At 36.2% G+C, this 17,771-nt stretch overlaps 2 protein-coding genes across 2 annotated transcripts in view; both read left to right on the top strand.

Annotated features, from left to right (window-relative positions):
- LOC128515925 (NLR family CARD domain-containing protein 3-like) overlaps window positions 1-3,775 on the top strand; it is a 37,836-nt gene extending 34,061 nt beyond the window's left edge. The window contains exons 9-10 of the mRNA XM_053490189.1: window positions 2,576-2,749; window positions 3,418-3,775. Of these exons, the coding sequence (XP_053346164.1) occupies window positions 2,576-2,749; window positions 3,418-3,463 (220 nt within the window). The 3' untranslated portion in view covers window positions 3,464-3,775. The remainder of the gene's footprint in view (window positions 1-2,575; window positions 2,750-3,417) is intronic.
- Window positions 1-17,771, top strand: part of LOC128515593 (NACHT, LRR and PYD domains-containing protein 3-like) — a 252,939-nt gene that overhangs the window by 185,993 nt on the left and 49,175 nt on the right. The window lies entirely within an intron of this gene.

Here is a 17,771-nt window from a genome sequence, read left to right as displayed (position 1 = left end):
CAGATGTACGTATGTGAGAAGCTGCAGCACAAAACCTGACTTGATGCGACTGCAGTGTGTCTGAAATGACTGTGAAATTTACTACAACACTGTAACTAATCACACAAACTGCAGCTGAGACACAAACTAACTGCACTGTGTGAGCTGCAGGGTTTAAAAGCAGCAGTGACATTCTCAGAGATGAGAATTACTTCTGTAAGTGAGAATTATTTCAGTACATCTGTGTCTATCTGCTATGAACAGGGTTGCCAGATCTGTGTTACAGAGACAGACAAATGGACAAGCAGTATTAAACCCATGCAGACTCATTAGTAGTGTAAAAGTATTGGTTTCAAAACTACTTAAAGTATAAAAGTAAAAGTAACGTAAGGGGGAAAAAAAGCATGAAGGATAAAAGCTTAGGCTGTGCCACGGGCCTATATACTGCACTAACACCTCATTAAAAAAAGAAAAATGTGTTGTTATTTTGTTGTATTTTTTAACGGCCATAGCGATTTGGGATACTGTATATGGCAATTGAAAAAGAATGCATTTTAGTACAATGCAAATACATTAAAGAACTATATATGTGTACTACTGAGCATTAACATGTTTCATGGAGAAGAAGATATGATAACTTGTTGCCTATAAGTATTTTAATGGTGCAAAAAGTCAAACTTCAGAGCCACGTCATCGGTAACCTTTATTGGAATGTAAATGTACATCCAAGCTTAGCTGCAGGAATCTGTACAAGACAAGAAAATTAGTGTACCCATGGCAGGCTTAGTAACAATTACCCTTCTATGGTTGTCTACAGTAAACATTAGTGCTGTCAGAATAAATGATTAGTCCAAGTGATTAATCAAATATATATATATATATATATATATATATATATATATATATGGTCTTCCTGGCTACCAACCTCCTCGCTGGTGCTTGGTTGTGACATTTCGCTCAAATCTTGAGTCTCTATCATGGACATCTTTGTCTACTTACTGTATTACAACGTTATCAACCGAAAATGCTCATTTATTCAAATGTCCTTGCTGGAGTGTGTGACATGACGTCATGGGCAGGTGCGATGGATCGCGTACCAACCAAAAGGGTGTCGGAATGGTATGTTTATACTTCTCATCCAACCACAATCAAATTCGCTCCATCCGGATTTATTATTTTTTTTTATAAAATAGGAGTAACAAGGCTATTTTTAAAATGTAAGGAGTAGAAAGTACAGATAATTGCGTGAAAATGTAACGAGTAGAAGTAAAAAGTCGGCTAAAAAATAATTACTCCAGTAAAGTATAGATACCCAAAATTTCTACTTAAGTAAGGTAACGAAGTATTTGTACTTCGCTACTTGACACCTCTGGCTGTATTACACATCTAGTGATAAATACAGAACGTCTATAAATAAAGCCACAGACTCACATCCATTCATATAGTAGCACAGTGCTAAAGTAGAGAACACGATCAGTAGGATTGTGTGAGAGGAGATCACAGGGCTCAATACTGTAATCAATAAGGAACCTTGGATTACGAGCATAATTTGTTCTGGAAGCATGATTGTATATCAAAACACTCATATAAAAGCAAATTTCCCCCATAATAAATAATGAAAACTCTGATTATTCATTTCACAAATGAAAAAAATAAATATATAAAATACAAACAATAAAGTTAAAATAAATAAAATTAACCTGCATTTTATTTTTGAAAAAAGTAAAAATAAATTCTGTGTTTCAGTTAATGTGTTTTTGCGTGCACACACTGTGTCTGCGTGTGTAAAGCTGAAGTAAGACGAGTGACTTCCCCCTCCCTGCTCTCGTCATACAGAGTAGCCCTTTACATGTACACACATGGTCATGTGTTATAGCAGTGTTGTATAGTGCACTGATGTTCACTATATGAGTGGCACACGTGCACTAAGACCGAGCACACAATTTGCACAGTATATTTGTTCTATGCATATTTGCACACACCGTACAGTATATTTCAATTTGCACAGTATATTTCTATTTTGTACATCATATTTCTATTTTTATTTTTAGTTCTATTTTTTTTTCCTAGCACATTTCTATTTTTATTTTTAGTTCTATTTTTCCTAGTTTAATTTAATTTTTTAATTTAATTTCTATCGTATTTCTTTTATTCATATTTATTTCTTATTTGTAAAATTTTAACTCTCTTTTAGGGTCAATGGCAGTCGTATAATGCATTTTACTACATTTCGTTCTGTGTATGTTTGTGTATGTGACAAATAAAATTTGAATTTGAATTTGAATTTGAGCATGGGAGACGATTACCCACAATTCCGCAGCACGCATGAGAGAAGAATCATTGTCTCAGTTGTGATCACATGACGCTCAGCGGTCCAAACAAGAAGCGCATGCGTGATACATGATAATCGATGATAGTTGGTGCTTCTAAATCAAGACAGGGCAAAATTGTTTAACAGGGCAAAATTTATTTAAACATTTTGCTCATCTTGCAGAATGCTCGTGAACCGGGTAACTTGCAATCCGAGGATCACACATCACACAAACTGAATATTGTGTTACCAGAGTGAGTGAAGTGTTTCATTGTGTCTCTGCAGGTTGTGTGAGTGTGGTGTCTCAGATGAAGGCTGTGCTGCTCTGAGTTCAGCTCTGAAATCAAACCCCTCACACCTAAGAGAACTGAATCTGTTAGGGAATAATCTAGGAGACGCAGGAGTGAAGTGTCTCTCTGCACTTAGAGACGATGAACATTTCAAACTACAGACACTGATGTGAGTAATGATCTTTTCATATAAACACTGAAACAGTGAAATACTGATTAGCATTATCTTGTACATTAGCAATACCTTGTACATTTCTCTTTATTCCAGTAAATATCAGATTACAGAGTTAAAAGTTCAATTTATTCTATTAAATCTGACTTTTTCTAACAATTATCTTTAATGCTGTTTGGTGTTGATTTAAACTTTATGTAAAAGCAGGAGTTTTACAAAACATCCCACCTGAGTGCATGAGAGTGATTGTAAATGAACAGCTGGTCTCCTTGTGACACCCTGCTATCTCTGACTTCATACTGCTGCTTCTGTCTGAATAAGATGATCTCAGCTTTTCCCTGTTTCTGATAAGCAGCAGACTTTCTCCTCAACTCATAAAAACTCATGAAAATCATCATCTTTAATGCCACACTGCCACAAATATTAGATTTAATCAGCTACTTTACTCAATTTGACGCTCCTTCCAGCTCTCCACCTCCTCACTGTGTCTTCTTTCATTCCTGTAAACTTCACTTCCGCTTCTTCTTAAAGTCTGCACTTAAATATACATGTGGAACAGGAGATAAAACACACAATAGTGTGAGTTACTTTATAAGAAGCTCTAAAGGCTGTGATTGTATAAGAGCAGTGATGTGATGATAAACGTCTGCCCACTTTCCTGTTAGAACTGTTGGAAGTAGACAGATGTTCATCAGTGGCCTTCCCAGTTAAAAGGTCTGAATCCAGTAGAACACCTTTGGCATGTGGGAGAAGAGGAGATTCACAGCACAAAGAAGCACCTGAAGAACCTACAGGAACTGTGTGATGTGATCGGGTCAACATGGACCAGAATCTCAAAGGAGTGTTTCTTGTAGAATCTGTGACATGAAGAACTGAGTCTGTTTTAAGAACAGTTGAGGTCCTACCCAGTATTACTACAGTGTTCCTAACAAAGTGCTCAGTGACAGTAGTTTAGATCTTTTTGGTACAGAATCAGTCCTAACCTGATATGGGATCAGTGCCACCTTCACTTTATTATAAACTACAGGGTGGGCCATTTATATGGATACCCCTTAATAAAATGGAAATGGTTGTTGATATTAACTTCACCATTAATATGTTCAGTGTGTTGGATTGTCAATGCAACCCTCTTCTCCCACTTTTCACACACTGACGGAGAAGAGGGTTGCATTGACAATCCAACACATTGAACATATTTTATAACTTATTTATAACATTTTATAATTCAATTAATAAACTTGTAAATAACTCATGAAAGAATAAAGTTACGTTAAAACCATTGTTTTTACACACCATTGTTTTTCTTGTGAAATTCCCAATAAGTTTGATGTGTCACATGACCCTCTTCCTACTGAAAAAACAAAAGTTGCATCCAAAATAGCCGACTTCAAAATGGCCACCATGGTCACCACCCATCTTGAAAAGTTTTCCCCCTCACATATACGAATGTGCCACAAACAGGAAGTAAATATCACCAACCATTCCCATTTTATTATGGTGTATCCATATAAATGGCCCACTATATACATTATTTTGAGTAACTGTATCAGATACAGGGCAGAAAAATGGCTCCAGGTTCCCTGCAAACCTGAATACAGGATTAAGCAGTAATGACGATGAGTGAGAGTGTATCAGATGCCTTTTGAAAAAATACAGTATAAACACAATGTAATCATTTTTTTCTGTTTCACTAGTTTCTTTAAGTAGCATTTTAAAGCAGACATTTTATCAAACATTTAAAAACTAATTTATCTAACAACAGTTAGAATCATTCTCATACTGATTTTGGTTTATTAACATTAATCCATAATAATTTTATATTTCTATATTAACACTGTGTGTGTAATTATCAGAAGGCACATTCTATAGTCTGTATCCCACTGTTTTATGTAAATGAGACTCTCCTGTAAATCAGCAGTAATAAAGTACTTGGCTCAGTGCTGGAATATTACTCTACCCCTGTAGTGTGTGTTCGACTGTGTTCTGGAAGATGTGTTGGGTTTGCTCATGTGCTCCACCTTTGTTCTTCATAACCTCTTCCCTGACTCTCCACCTGCTCCACAGTATATTTACGAGGAAACAAAATGTAACATCATCTGGCACAGCACCGTACAAACGTCTCCTGTCTATTATTTTTTTGTTTGAGTTTCAATATTCTTCTTGTTAAATGTCTGTTAGTACTTCTGAAATGAAAGGCCCTCCACATGTTAACTTTACATGATCTGACACAAACAACTGCTCATGCCCTTTTATGTGGCTGTGCTACAATGTCATTTAAATTCTTTCCAATAGACTTTTGCTTCACTCTTCAGTCCAGTAGGTGGCAGTATTGTATGAAACACTTGAAGTCACAAGAAGCAGCATTGATCATGCAAAGTGTGAGTATTTGGAGAAGATGGAAGTAGTTTGTATTTTCTGCAAAAGGTTGCAGGTTGCAATTCTCTAAATCATTTTTAGAGAATTCACCAATTTGAGATCATTTAACATGGAAGGAGATGCAAACAGCTGTGTATTCCTTTGATGGAGCGTTCTGTTGCAGGCTGGAAAATGGAAGGGAGCGATAAAATTTGTTTAAAATTAATTTTATCGCGTGCATTTGATACTTAGTCATTTTAGTCATTTGAAAAAAATTTTTTTTTTAGTTTTTGCATCTGAGAAATAGCTTTAAAATAAGAATGTATGGCACTTAATTCATCTCAGTCAACTTTAACCTATTTCTTGTATTAATAATGACAATGTTTATTTTTGATAAAATGCTGTATGCATTTAAAAAATAAAAGTACATTTTTCTAAAAAAAAAAAAACAATTAATCTTTGTTTCTCTTATATATTTTACATTGCTGGTACCAGTGTTGTACATACTGTATATTTACAACACTGGTCTATAACTGCTTAATTAATCAAAAGAGCACTATTCAATTATTATATTAGATTTTATATATATATACACACACACACACATACAGTATACATGGCTGGACTGGCCATAGGGCATACCGGGCATTTGCCCGGTGGGCCGATGGTGATTTTCGTCTTTTGTGGGCCGGCCGCCGACGTTTTTTTTTTTTTTTGTAACGTTATAAACTATTAAAGGTGGCGGATTGGCCAATTGGTCATGATCGACTCTGGGCTGGACCAATTACAGCCGAGGAGGTCAGATGCACCCTCCCGCTTGCAACGGCTCAGCAATCACATATCATTGCTGAACAAAAATGGAGAACAAAAAACGCAAAGCAGCAGGAGGAGCCGAAAAAATTAGCGCCAAAAAGAAACTAGCCCTTCAGGTAGATGCTGCCAAATGTGCTAAAATATCACAGTTGTTTGGTGGCTATAGTGGAGCTTCCACTTCAGTAAAATTAGCAAGTGATGGAGGCCAGCAGCCGCAGGTTGAAGAGTGAAAGGGGAGGCAGGAGGAGGAGAGACCCGAGGCGGCAGGAGGAGGAGAGACCCGAGGCAGGAGGAGGAGAGACCCGAGGCGGCAGGAGGAGGAGAGACCCGAGGCGGCAGGAGGAGGAGAGACCCGAGGCGGCCGCCGGTCCAAGTGGCAGAACTGAACCTGAGGTAGCCCAAGTAAAACCAAGTAAAACCATAAAAAAAAACTTATAAACCAAGTAGGTGTAGCTTATTTTCGTTGTGCTTGCTAACTTTTTACAGTCAGTTACAATAACTCCTACTGTGTACTGGTTAGCATGATGACAGAGTTTCTATGCTGGTGCTATGATGTTACTGAGAGTGAGTTATTGATAAGGTTAGTTAGTATGGGTTGCCAAACGGAAAAAAAACGTAATCGTCCCGTATTCAGAGAAAATATTACGCGTTACGTATTGAGGTGAAAAGGAACACGATTTGTCCTGTATTTCAGCTAGAATAAAATAAAATAAAAAAAAACCACGAAGCTGGAGTTATCCTGTGTCTTTACACTGCGCAGCTGCCTCGGCTTCTCTCATTCTCTCCCCCTCCTTCTCCTGTTGATCAGCTGATCGGTTTATCTGCTGTTTGTCTAGCAAAGTTTTGCCAGGGGGCCAGGTAGGGCATTAACAAGGAAAGGGGGGCACAAAGAAATACTTTTCTTTCTTATTCTCATTTTAAATGTCTAGCTTTTAAATAATTATCTGAATCTTACAACCAAAGTGGTCATTTGATGTTAAATGTATAGAAATCCATTATTGTTTATAGTAAATATTAAGTCTTAAAAATATTAAGTCTCTGTAAGTCCAGTAAGCTTACCATCTGTGCAGTCTAAAATTATGTCGAAGAAAGATGTTGAATCTATTTAATTATTGTAGAAAAATAATTGATTTCTGTGCATTTGTGTTATGATCTAGCTGGTTGTGGCAGCCCAGGTCTCTCGTGATCTCTGTGTTTTGTTGTGTTGTCAGTTCTTGTGCCATGTACTGTGTGTAAAATGGCATCAAAAATTCAATTAGGTGTTATTCTTTCTCAACTTTCTTTCTCTCTCTTCTTTCACTTTTTAAAGGTTGCCATGTTTAAAAAAAAAAAATTTCTGCCGCCATGCTGTTTGTTGATGTGGTAAATAAATAGTTTATGAAAATATCACTTAATCTGTAATTTATTAATTTTAATACTCATTAATGATCATGTCTCACCTCTAGTCTTCTCTGTCTTAATTTCAGGTTTCCACCATGTGTTGTAGATAGTTCAGGAGGTTAACTCGACCAAGCAGTCTTTTGTTTTCCGCTAAGTACTGTTTAGAATACCAGAATAGATTATTAGATTTATTAGATTGATACATATATACCAACAGGACAGTGTACATCGCTGTCAGAACAGCGTTTGTTTTCATTCAAAGGCTTTATGGCTTTGCCAATAATACCTAGTGGGCCGGTCTCTAGTCAAGATGCCCGGGCCGATTTTTTGTCCCAGTCCAGCCCTGACAGTATATATATCTCACTAACTGCTCACAGTGTGTGTGTGTGTGTGTTTGAGTGAAGTTTGATTTAAGCCGTATATGGCACCTCATAAAAATGGGCCCAAATATGATCTCTTCTCTTTGGCCCGAGTAATACTGCTGTGATGACGAAGAGGTGAAGATGACTGAGCTTGTAACATGGGATCACTGCGCGCCCGTGTCTTGGAAAACACTATTGCTGTTGTGATGTAAATTAAATGTTGACGAATTTTTTATAAGTTTAAATTTTTTTAATCACTTAGTCTCTTTTATTTTTCATCAAAGATATTACATGCTGATTTCATTACCATGAATGTTTTCTGATATTTGTGACATCTCGTCATCGTCTTGTCTTAGTCCCAGGAAAAAATGTTGATGAAATTAACACTAGTTCACTCGTTCCCTAAACCGTTCGCAGTTCCCTTTGAACTGAACATTTTCGCTCCCTGCGGTTTGGAATCACACTTAACATGACTGAACACCCTATATGTAGTGCACTTCGCAGAGTACATCAGGCCGTTTGGAACGCACTTCTAGCTTCATCACTCCATTTTAAGGCAGCACAGTTAGATTTTCTCCGCTCCCAGCACACCTGATTTATCTAATTAACTAATTAACAAACATTTCTTATTTGAAGTGGGCGTGGCAGAGCAGGAAAATACTAAAATATGCAGTGATCCTCCAGAAATAATGCTGAGAAACACTAGTCTATAACAGAGCACCAGCAGGATTTTATTTCATACTGCAAATAAGACCTTCAATGTTAAGGTGCAACATATGACTACTCAGTGATTGAGACAGTGAGAGAGACCAATTCAGGTTTTGTTGCATGTTACTGATACACCACCACCATAAAACTCAGATTCCCAAACCGCATGCATTTCAAAGACCAGACTCAGTGCTACTATTGCTCTCAGTAGAATCTTCACTGTACTGTATGACAGCATGCTTTCTATTTTCAAAAGCCTAAAAATGTTCAGTTGCTCTCATTTGCTCATGCCTAGCCTACGTACAGTAGGTAGTCAACCAGAATGCCTATCTCCGCAGTGCTTTAATCGAACTGGAGTTCCGCTCTCCTTTTATAGCTACCGGAGTACTCCAGGACGAAAATTGAAAGCTGGCCGTGCATGGTTACGGCACCCCGCCCTTTTTCCGCTGACTTTAGTGCCTTGCCAGTAAGGTGCGCAGGGTTGGACAGTGTGCGGAGCAGGTGTATGGTTCTACGTCACAAGTGATATCTTCATTTTAGATGTGAAAATGTTTTTTACGGCTCCTGGTATTTTCTTTTCTGTGGGAAACTGTTCCAAATGGCTCTGAGCATTGTTCACCCTTTTTTTTTTTTTTTTTTTTTTTAAGCCCTTAAATTACAGCTGACAGTCTACACTTTAATCACATCATCATTTAATTCCAAATTCACTGTGGTGGTGTACGAAGCCAAAAGAATGAAGATTGTGTCACTGTCTGAATACATCCGGTCCTAACTGCACTCAGTGTGAAGCTCATCCTGCAATCTACTTTCTTGTAGAGAAAGGTATTACAGTAACTACAGTATTATTTACAGTAACAAAACTGGAGTATAAATGTGTCTTTTTGCCATTTTAGGCCCCAAACAACCCAAGCGTCAACATAACACAGCATATTATGATACGATGCTTGATGGACTACCGAGGGGAACCAGATCAACTCATTAGAGTATGACGCAAGTGAATACAAATGTAACATCAGCGGAAACCTGCCCCCTCTCTCTCACTGACTCTTGAAAAACAAGCTTACATACAACTTATTTATTGACTACGCCATAACTAAATACAGTAAATAAATAAATGGAAAATGATTGTGTCTCAACATGTAAGCATTCTATTGTCCCAAAAGTAGAGGCTGTTTGACTTTTTTTAAAAGTTAACTTAAGGGATGTTAAGGACGACTGCAGTAATAAGATGTTCCCTAAAAAATGTTTACTCACTCTAAAAAATGATTCTGTGGCCTTGTAAATTTCACAGTTATAAACAGGTTATGTTACCTTAATAAAATCTCTAAAAGTCACATACATGATTGTTTGAGTTAGACAAATCAAAATAAATGCCTAAAAAACAACTATTAATTTTGTCTTAAATTTACACTATAATTTAAGTTTACTAGTAAAAATCAGTATTTGACTAACTGAACTATATTTTTAACATGCACTTAATATTTTTTTAAACATTTCAATCAAAATATCTGGTAATGAAGTAATTGTACTGATTAGTTTCAAGAACTACAATTATAAATTATTCCAACTCAATATTCTTTATGTTTAACAACAAAAACTTAAATAATTGAGTAAATTGCCCTGTGCAAGTGCTCATGGGAAGTCTGGTGTAACATCAGAGACAAGAAGGCTGTGAGGATGTGAGAATGGACATGAAGCACCTGGAACATTCTGGAACACTCCTTACAAATCCTGGTGAGTAAACAGCTAACACAAGTTACTGTAATAATGACTCTGTCTGCCTGCACACACAACTTTATAGTGTGTGAGTTACTGTTCTGAATCCTGTCACAGCCGAGCTCCAGAGCTAACGATAGCTAGCAACAGGCCAGTCCTGGGGTTCAGTGTGATTTAGCTTGTTTGTTCCAACCACCAAACTGCTCAGCTAAAGCGTGTTTAATACAGACACTTAAACTCTGGTGTAAAAGGAGAGATTTAACACCGAGCAGCAGCGCGTGCATGTCCGGGTTTCCTCCGGGTTTCTCGGTGTAACCGGCGGCGGTTGTGCCGCAATATTTGAATTTCTCCCGCCAAATGAGGTGATTTTGCGCAGCCTACCGCCACTGTGGCGAGGATATAAAACTAGCATGTTCAAATAATTACCGCATGTATAACAGTCCACCTCACACACTGAACCGCGAGTCTGCTCGTTTCACTCCGACACTTTAAGGAGGAAACGCGGACCAAATCCGGTTTAAACAGCAGAAATGAGGTGCAGTGTCCGGGTTCTGGCAGTGTTTTATCCGTTACTGTATATGAGTATTTTTAACATGATTAAACACTGAGCACGCAGCAGCAGAAAATAAATGTGCTAAGTACTGTACTAGTAACTAAAGCTATGAAATATAAAGATTTGGTGAAAATACAACATTTCTCTCAGAATTAGAATTGGGAGAAAGTAATATGAAATTAAAATATTGAAGTGAAACATTATGTAAGTAAAAGAAACTAAAACTGATTGATTTTGTGTGTATTTTCTATATCTCTTTCACAGCACCAACACCACTAATGAAGAGAAGTTGAATGGAGATAAAACAGGAGGTAAATGTCAACTTTTTAAATGTTACAGAAGTATTAAATGTGTAACCATTGAATCAAAGATAGAAATAGACTATTAGTCCAAAAAGTATGTATTTGAACGGAAGTACTATTTTACCAGTTTGGTAGACTTTATATTAACAGTCACACTTGTACTTACTTGTATACTATTGTTCCTTTTTAGGTGCCAGCATTATGGGATGGCGGTTTGTCGCATCATCAAAAGAAATGTCGATCATTATGGAGTGGTACTGTTGGTCATGGATATTTAGTGTCCTGTGTTCATTTAGACTGTCATTGCTTCTTTAAGATTTGAGAAGGTCTGCACACACATTTGTATGGATCCCACAGTTTGCAGGAAACTGAAGTGTGAAGGTGTGCAATCTTTCAGATGTAAAATGTGACTCATTAGATTCTAATACAAAAGTCTACTTTCCATGTGTTAACTGTATAATACTTGTGGCAGAAGTTTTGTTTCTGAAACTGTTTACTAATAACATAAATCCAGCTCTTTGTTTATGATCTTGTTACATGTCATTTGCATGTAAACCAGGTTAAGTTTAGACTTCATGTCTTGTCAAATTTGGCAAATAAATGTTTAATTAAAATGAAAATGTGTGTATTGTTTCTTTCATTTAGTTAAATTATTTAGTAAATGTAGCACATTTGTTTATTAAATAATAGTATAATTTTCAGTATCTTCTACCTTCCATTTCAATTATATCTACTCAATTATTTTACCCATTTTCACTTTGCATTAACTTTAGATTTTCATTACATTTACTCAATTTTGTACATCATTGTACTAAATATAGTTATTCAGGTCTACTTAATTTTTTTACTGACTTGTACTCAATTCATGAAGTATATTTTACATGATTTTTATATTTTTTTATATTTACTCAATATTTTTAAGTGTAAAAATGTTTCACCAAAAAAATTGAGTACAGCACAGTTTTATTTTTTAGAGTGCTCTCTGAAACTGATATTTCTCTTTCTCTCTTTATATATTCTGTTAAAACAGCTATATTTTTACATACATATTTCATTAGTTGTAATAATTAGACTAAAATTTATGTGCAAGATTTTCCTCATAAGACCTATTTACACTGAACATTTCTACCACTAAACTGAGACAAGGTGTATACCTAATTATAATAGAGATCATGTTTCATGGACGATTTACTCAGGAGGTCTAAAGTGATGTGACATAAGGTATAGTAAACTATTCATCAGTACATAAGAACACCAGGAGAATGAAACAGTGAATGGATGTTATAATGAATTAAATAATAAATGAATATTATTTAATGGATTCAGTTTAGCTATTTAAAGAGAGGTTTCCAATAAACTTCGGTTATTGACCTGCTTAAGGTGTTGTTGAAATTATTAATATTTATTTTACGGTATGCTAAAGTCTGAAGTGAGTTTTTTTTAAAACCTTTGCCAAACCTGTTTAAAATGCTTTGACATATTTGAAAAACCTTACCATTTTGTAGGAAAATATGTGTCAGGCTGAGTTGCACAAACAAAGGGCACATCACTTATCAGCACACCAGTAAACTAACAATAGCAATAGTTATATGAAGAATAAATACTCATTTAAACATGATCATGCGATTATTTAATTAATCTCTAATTTTAGTATCCTATAATTAAGCACATTAGTTACTAGTTCATATATAAGGTCAAGATCATTGGAAAAATCACATAGTTGTACAATTATAATCAAAACTTATAATAATCAAAACAAATATTAAAGTACTAACAGATAAATAATTTCTATATATGTAAAGGCATACTATGGACAGTTAAAGACAAATCAGATATGATGGGAATAATAAGGACCGAGTACTTGCGCATCTTGAAGAGGAAGATTTTTTTAAATCGCAGCTCTAACAAAAACCCAAGTCTTCACCAACAGTGGTCAATAGTCTGGTTACAAAAACAGGAAAAAAACAAACTTTTGCCAAAAAAGGAAAAAGTTAAAACAAGATCTTTTAGACCTACCCAGATATGAATAAATATGAGATGAGAGAGGAAAATTAGGTCACGGGGAGATGACAAATCAATCTGACCTGAACAAAAGTATATTACATCTAATGAAAATTAAGTAATTATTTGACTTATAGTAGGTAGACAAGCAGAATGCCTATTACCGTCGCGCTCACCGCCGTGGGAAAACGGCAGCAGCCAAAATAAATCAGTTGCATTTTAAAGTCATTCATGAAAATGACCGCCAGGTGGCGCAAAGTGACATTTTTCACTCTACGCAGTTTTAAATATCACTAAGTCATAAAAACGGCTTAACAATATGTTGTATCGAAGAAATACTATAGTGATTGTAATTTCCACATCTGAGAACTTGAACAAAAATGAAAAATCTAAACCAGAAATATTGATATTTAACATTGGTTAAATGTTGTTTGGACAGACGATCAAGTTCACTAGCTGATCATTTTATTTGTACAAAGAATGAACTGTTATATAGCCTATCTCTGTTTGTATCTGTTTATTGTTATTTAAAAAAATAAATTCAAAAATACATCAAACTTTAAATAGCCTATAGAAATAACTGGTAAAATAGCCTTTCAGAGTAAAACATTACAACAACTCAAAAAAGACGTACTAAAAATGCTGTGTTGTTTCTGTAAACACATCGTTGGGTGGTTTATGCTGGGTCAAAATTCTGGGTTATTTCGGGTACTTTAAACACATTGTTGTGTTGCTCATGTTGGGTCATATGAGATGTAGTGAGTCATTTAAAAATGAACACCTGGTTGGGTTATTTTGAGCCAACAACTGGTTTATTCTTTATTCTCAGGTTTCTCCAAACGGCAGCCTGCAAAATGTTTGAAATATTACTGTTATTGTGTCACAGGTGTAGCTTACGGAGATTTAAGCTTCAGTACATCTCCCGGCGCTCTGCGCACAACACCGGCCCAGTGCAGCCTCGGAAAGAATTTCTAAACGTTGTCTATTGTTGTTTACTTACAATATTTGTTAATTTAATTTAAATGAGGTTTGGGCTTGGGATTTTGAATTGGTATCTGTAACAGGTTTGAGCTATTTGCATGGGCGGTACCTTGAAGGCCGGACATAAGGCGAGGTCTTAAAGGAAAAGGGTAAAATGTATTTTCCATGAGTTTAAAAGCAGATATTTCGCTGTTTGCTTAAATAATTTTACAAAATCATAAAGTTTTTTCGTCTAAATTTTTTAGTCTAAATAAAACTGCATTTTTAAACGTGAGCTATTGTTGTTTATCTCCTCCTCTTTAATTTCTTACGTAGTCTAATCAGCGCTCAACCGCACGCATAAAGTTTTTCCAGAGCGCGGAGGAATTTTGTTGTACTAAATAATATTTATGCCGTATAATCAGGGGCTCTTATTCCTATTAATCCTGGGTTGTTGTTCTTTTGGTGTCACTATAGTGCTTTACAATTGCAGACAACATTCAAATGCAAATTATTCACTCTCCTCAGGTGTGAATCAGCTGTTCACACCTATACATTTAGAGAAACTGAAATGCACCCCTCCCTACTTTAAGACCTGGATTCTGAAGACGTGCAGTGATTCAGGCCTCTTTTTAAATTTTTGCTAATTTCACACAAACTTTTATGAGTATGTAAGATCTCTTGACACCCCTCAGACAGACACACACACACACACACACAAACACACAGAAGACCAAATCGTCATCAGCACGTCCCTTTCCCAAACAGTGCAGCAATGAGCATTTACTTATATCTGAACTAAGTCGTTTACATCACTGATCAATAGCTTTTGATCAATACATACATTTAAACAATTTATTCATACAGATGTACCTGTATTACATGGAAAGTTACAGACTTGTTACTGAATGATTTACTCCGATAAAGAGCCGTACAGTATAAGAACAGTGGCAGCTGGCACACCTAAAACTAAATGCAGGATTATTTTTTTATAGTCTAAATAAAAATACTTTTATAAATGTGGGCTATTGTTATCTACTACAAATATTTGTTAATTTAATTTAAATGGGTTTTGAGCTCGGGGCGTTGAGCATCGTAATCCCACTCTTAATTTCCTACGTAGTCTACTCAGCGCTCAACCGCACGCATAAAGTTTTCCAGAGCGCACCGGCAGAAGTAGAGTAATGAGTAATAAAAAGCATTTAAATCGAGTCAAGCGGTTCTTCATCATCCTTCTTTGATACGTGATGACGCAGGTGTGGTCAGGTCTGTTGTTCCTGCTTGTGCTGCTGAGCTGTATGATGGGGTGAAGGTCAGGAGCAGTAAGTTGTGGACGTCTTCGAGGTGAACAGACATCCAGGTCAGGATTCATGATCATTTATGCCTCTTCACATATGGCCTTTATAAACAAAAAGAGTCTTAGAAAATGTAAATGAAGACATTGTTTTCTGTGAATGAGTGAGCAGGATGATTGTCACATCATTTTAAAGTAAAAACTCAGGACAACAAGATTTAGTTCACAAAAGTTTACATGTAAGAAGTGCTTTACCTCTGACTCTGTGTGTGAGCTGGGTTCCTGAATAGGAATCTTCAGAATTAAGGGGGTGATTTCTTTGTGTTATATTTTTTTATTTAGAGTTTGGAAATGACCTGTTGTGTCCTTCAGTCTCATACAGCATTAATGCAAAAAGTCTCAGATATTCCACATTTTGTTCGATTTTTCTACATCATGCTGCTATTACGATGCACTGAACCTTATTGTATTTCCCTTTTAAGATAAAGAGAATCCTCTCTCTCTCTGTCTGTCTGTCTGTCTCTCTCTCTCTCCCTCTCTCTTGGTTGAAAGTGTCTCTGAGAGAGTGAAGACTAAGATTATTGAGATGCTGTACAGCTGGACTGTAGCGTTCCCTAACGAGTCCAAGATTAATTAAGCGTACCAGACACTGAGGAGACAAGGTGACTACATCCAACACCGCGCTTCATCACTCTATACCTTTACCTCACAGGAGGTGGAGCTTTATTTAAAGGGGAACATATTCAGATAGAGGAACTGATTTATTAGTTTTAATTTATCAGTTAATATGTTTTAGCTGACAACAAGTTATTTAACCCTAACTGATGCAGTAAGTAGCTTCTCATTTCTTACATCAAGGCAAGGCAAGGCAAATTTATTTGTATAGCACATTTTATACACAATGGTAATTTAAAGTGCTTTACATAGAAGAGAAGAAGATAGTTATAAAAAGAAATAGAAAATAATAGCACTCAAACTTTTAAAATTATTTAAATTTGATTTAAAATAAAAACAGCTCGTAATGACACTTTTAAAACTACTTAAATTTTGATTTAGAAACAGTTAAAAGAAATTTAAATGATAAAAAAAAGTAAATATAAAATACAGTGTAGTCAGTTCGGACGTAACACAGTGCTCATTTGCTAAATGCACAGCTAAACAGATGAGTTTTAAGTCTTGATTTAAATGTGACTAATGTTTTAGCACATCTGATCTCTTCTGGAAGCAGCATAATGGCTAAAGGCGGATTGGCTTTGTTTTGTGTGAACCCTTGGTATTTCTAACTGACTCGATCCTAACTATCTGAGCGGTCTGTTAGGGTTATATTTAGTGAACATATCTGTAATGTATTTAGGTCCTAGGCCATTAAGTGATTTATAAACAAGTAAAAGTACTTTAAAATCTATCCTAAATGTTACAGGAAGCCAGTGTAAGGACCTGAGGACTTGTGTGATGTAATCAGATTTTCTGGTTCTAGTTAGAATCCTGGCAGCAGCGTTCTGGATGAGCTGCAGCTGTCTAATGGTCTTCTTGGGAAGGCCGGTGAGGAGACCATTACAATAATCCACCCTGCTGGTGATAAAGGCATGGACAAGTTTCTCCAAGTCTTGATTGGAAACAAAACATCTAATTCTTGCAATGTTTTTAAGATGATCACATCAGAAGATAAATCCTGTGGTCATGGCAAAGATGTTCTTCTGTTTCAGAACGGTCAGATTACTGTCCTGCATCAAGAAAAAAAAAACTTTTGCTAAACCTACTAAAATTGATTAAGAACTGAAAAAACACATTATTAAAACCTGGGTGGAAGTAAGTGTTATAACATTGCGTGAGCTTATCAAAATTACAGGGCTGTAATCAAATCAAAAGGCGGTCCAATGAAATATTAGAGTGTGACTTCTTTTGGCCGGGCAGAATAAAAATATGTACTTAAATTTGTGTGAGACGTTTTTTGGCCTGGCAAAAATGGGTAGCAACTGAAATGGTTCTATTAAGGGCAAATCCATGTCAATTCCAGTGTAATGCCAAAATGTATTGATCACAAAACAACATAACTGTTTAAATGATCTCTTTGTGTACAGAATATAATCAGTATAAACACCTGATAGATAAATGATAACATGTTCTAAACAATAAAGGGCTACAGTGATATAATGGAGTACATACTGTATATTTACTGTATATATGATCACCTGACTTCTCTCTCTCTGTCAGGCTCCTCCTCCTGGACTCAACCTGTTCTCTGGTGGAGCAGCTGCACCAGGCACTGTGTTTCCTCCTACACACACCATTAGCCACCACACACACACACACACACACACACAGACACACAGTAAGATCTGTCTCAGACGTCTGTAAGAAAACTCCTGGTTTATTTATTAAATTGTGTTTTATTAAAGCTGTAAATGATGAGTGTGTTTCAGAGTCCAGGTTAGCTTCTAGTCACTTTGAGCTACAGCGCTAATGCTAACCCTGAGAGTCCACACTGCACACGTGGACTCTAAATCGTCTCTGAAAAGGAAATCACAGCTACTGCAGTCTCTGTCTCTCTCTGTCTATAGACCAGGAGTGTTCG

The sequence above is a fragment of the Clarias gariepinus genome, chromosome 28, assembly GCF_024256425.1.
Source record: "Clarias gariepinus isolate MV-2021 ecotype Netherlands chromosome 28, CGAR_prim_01v2, whole genome shotgun sequence".
NCBI lineage: Eukaryota > Metazoa > Chordata > Actinopteri > Siluriformes > Clariidae > Clarias > Clarias gariepinus.
Note: the sequence above shows the minus strand (reverse complement) of the source record. Positions and strands in the feature narration are given on the sequence as shown.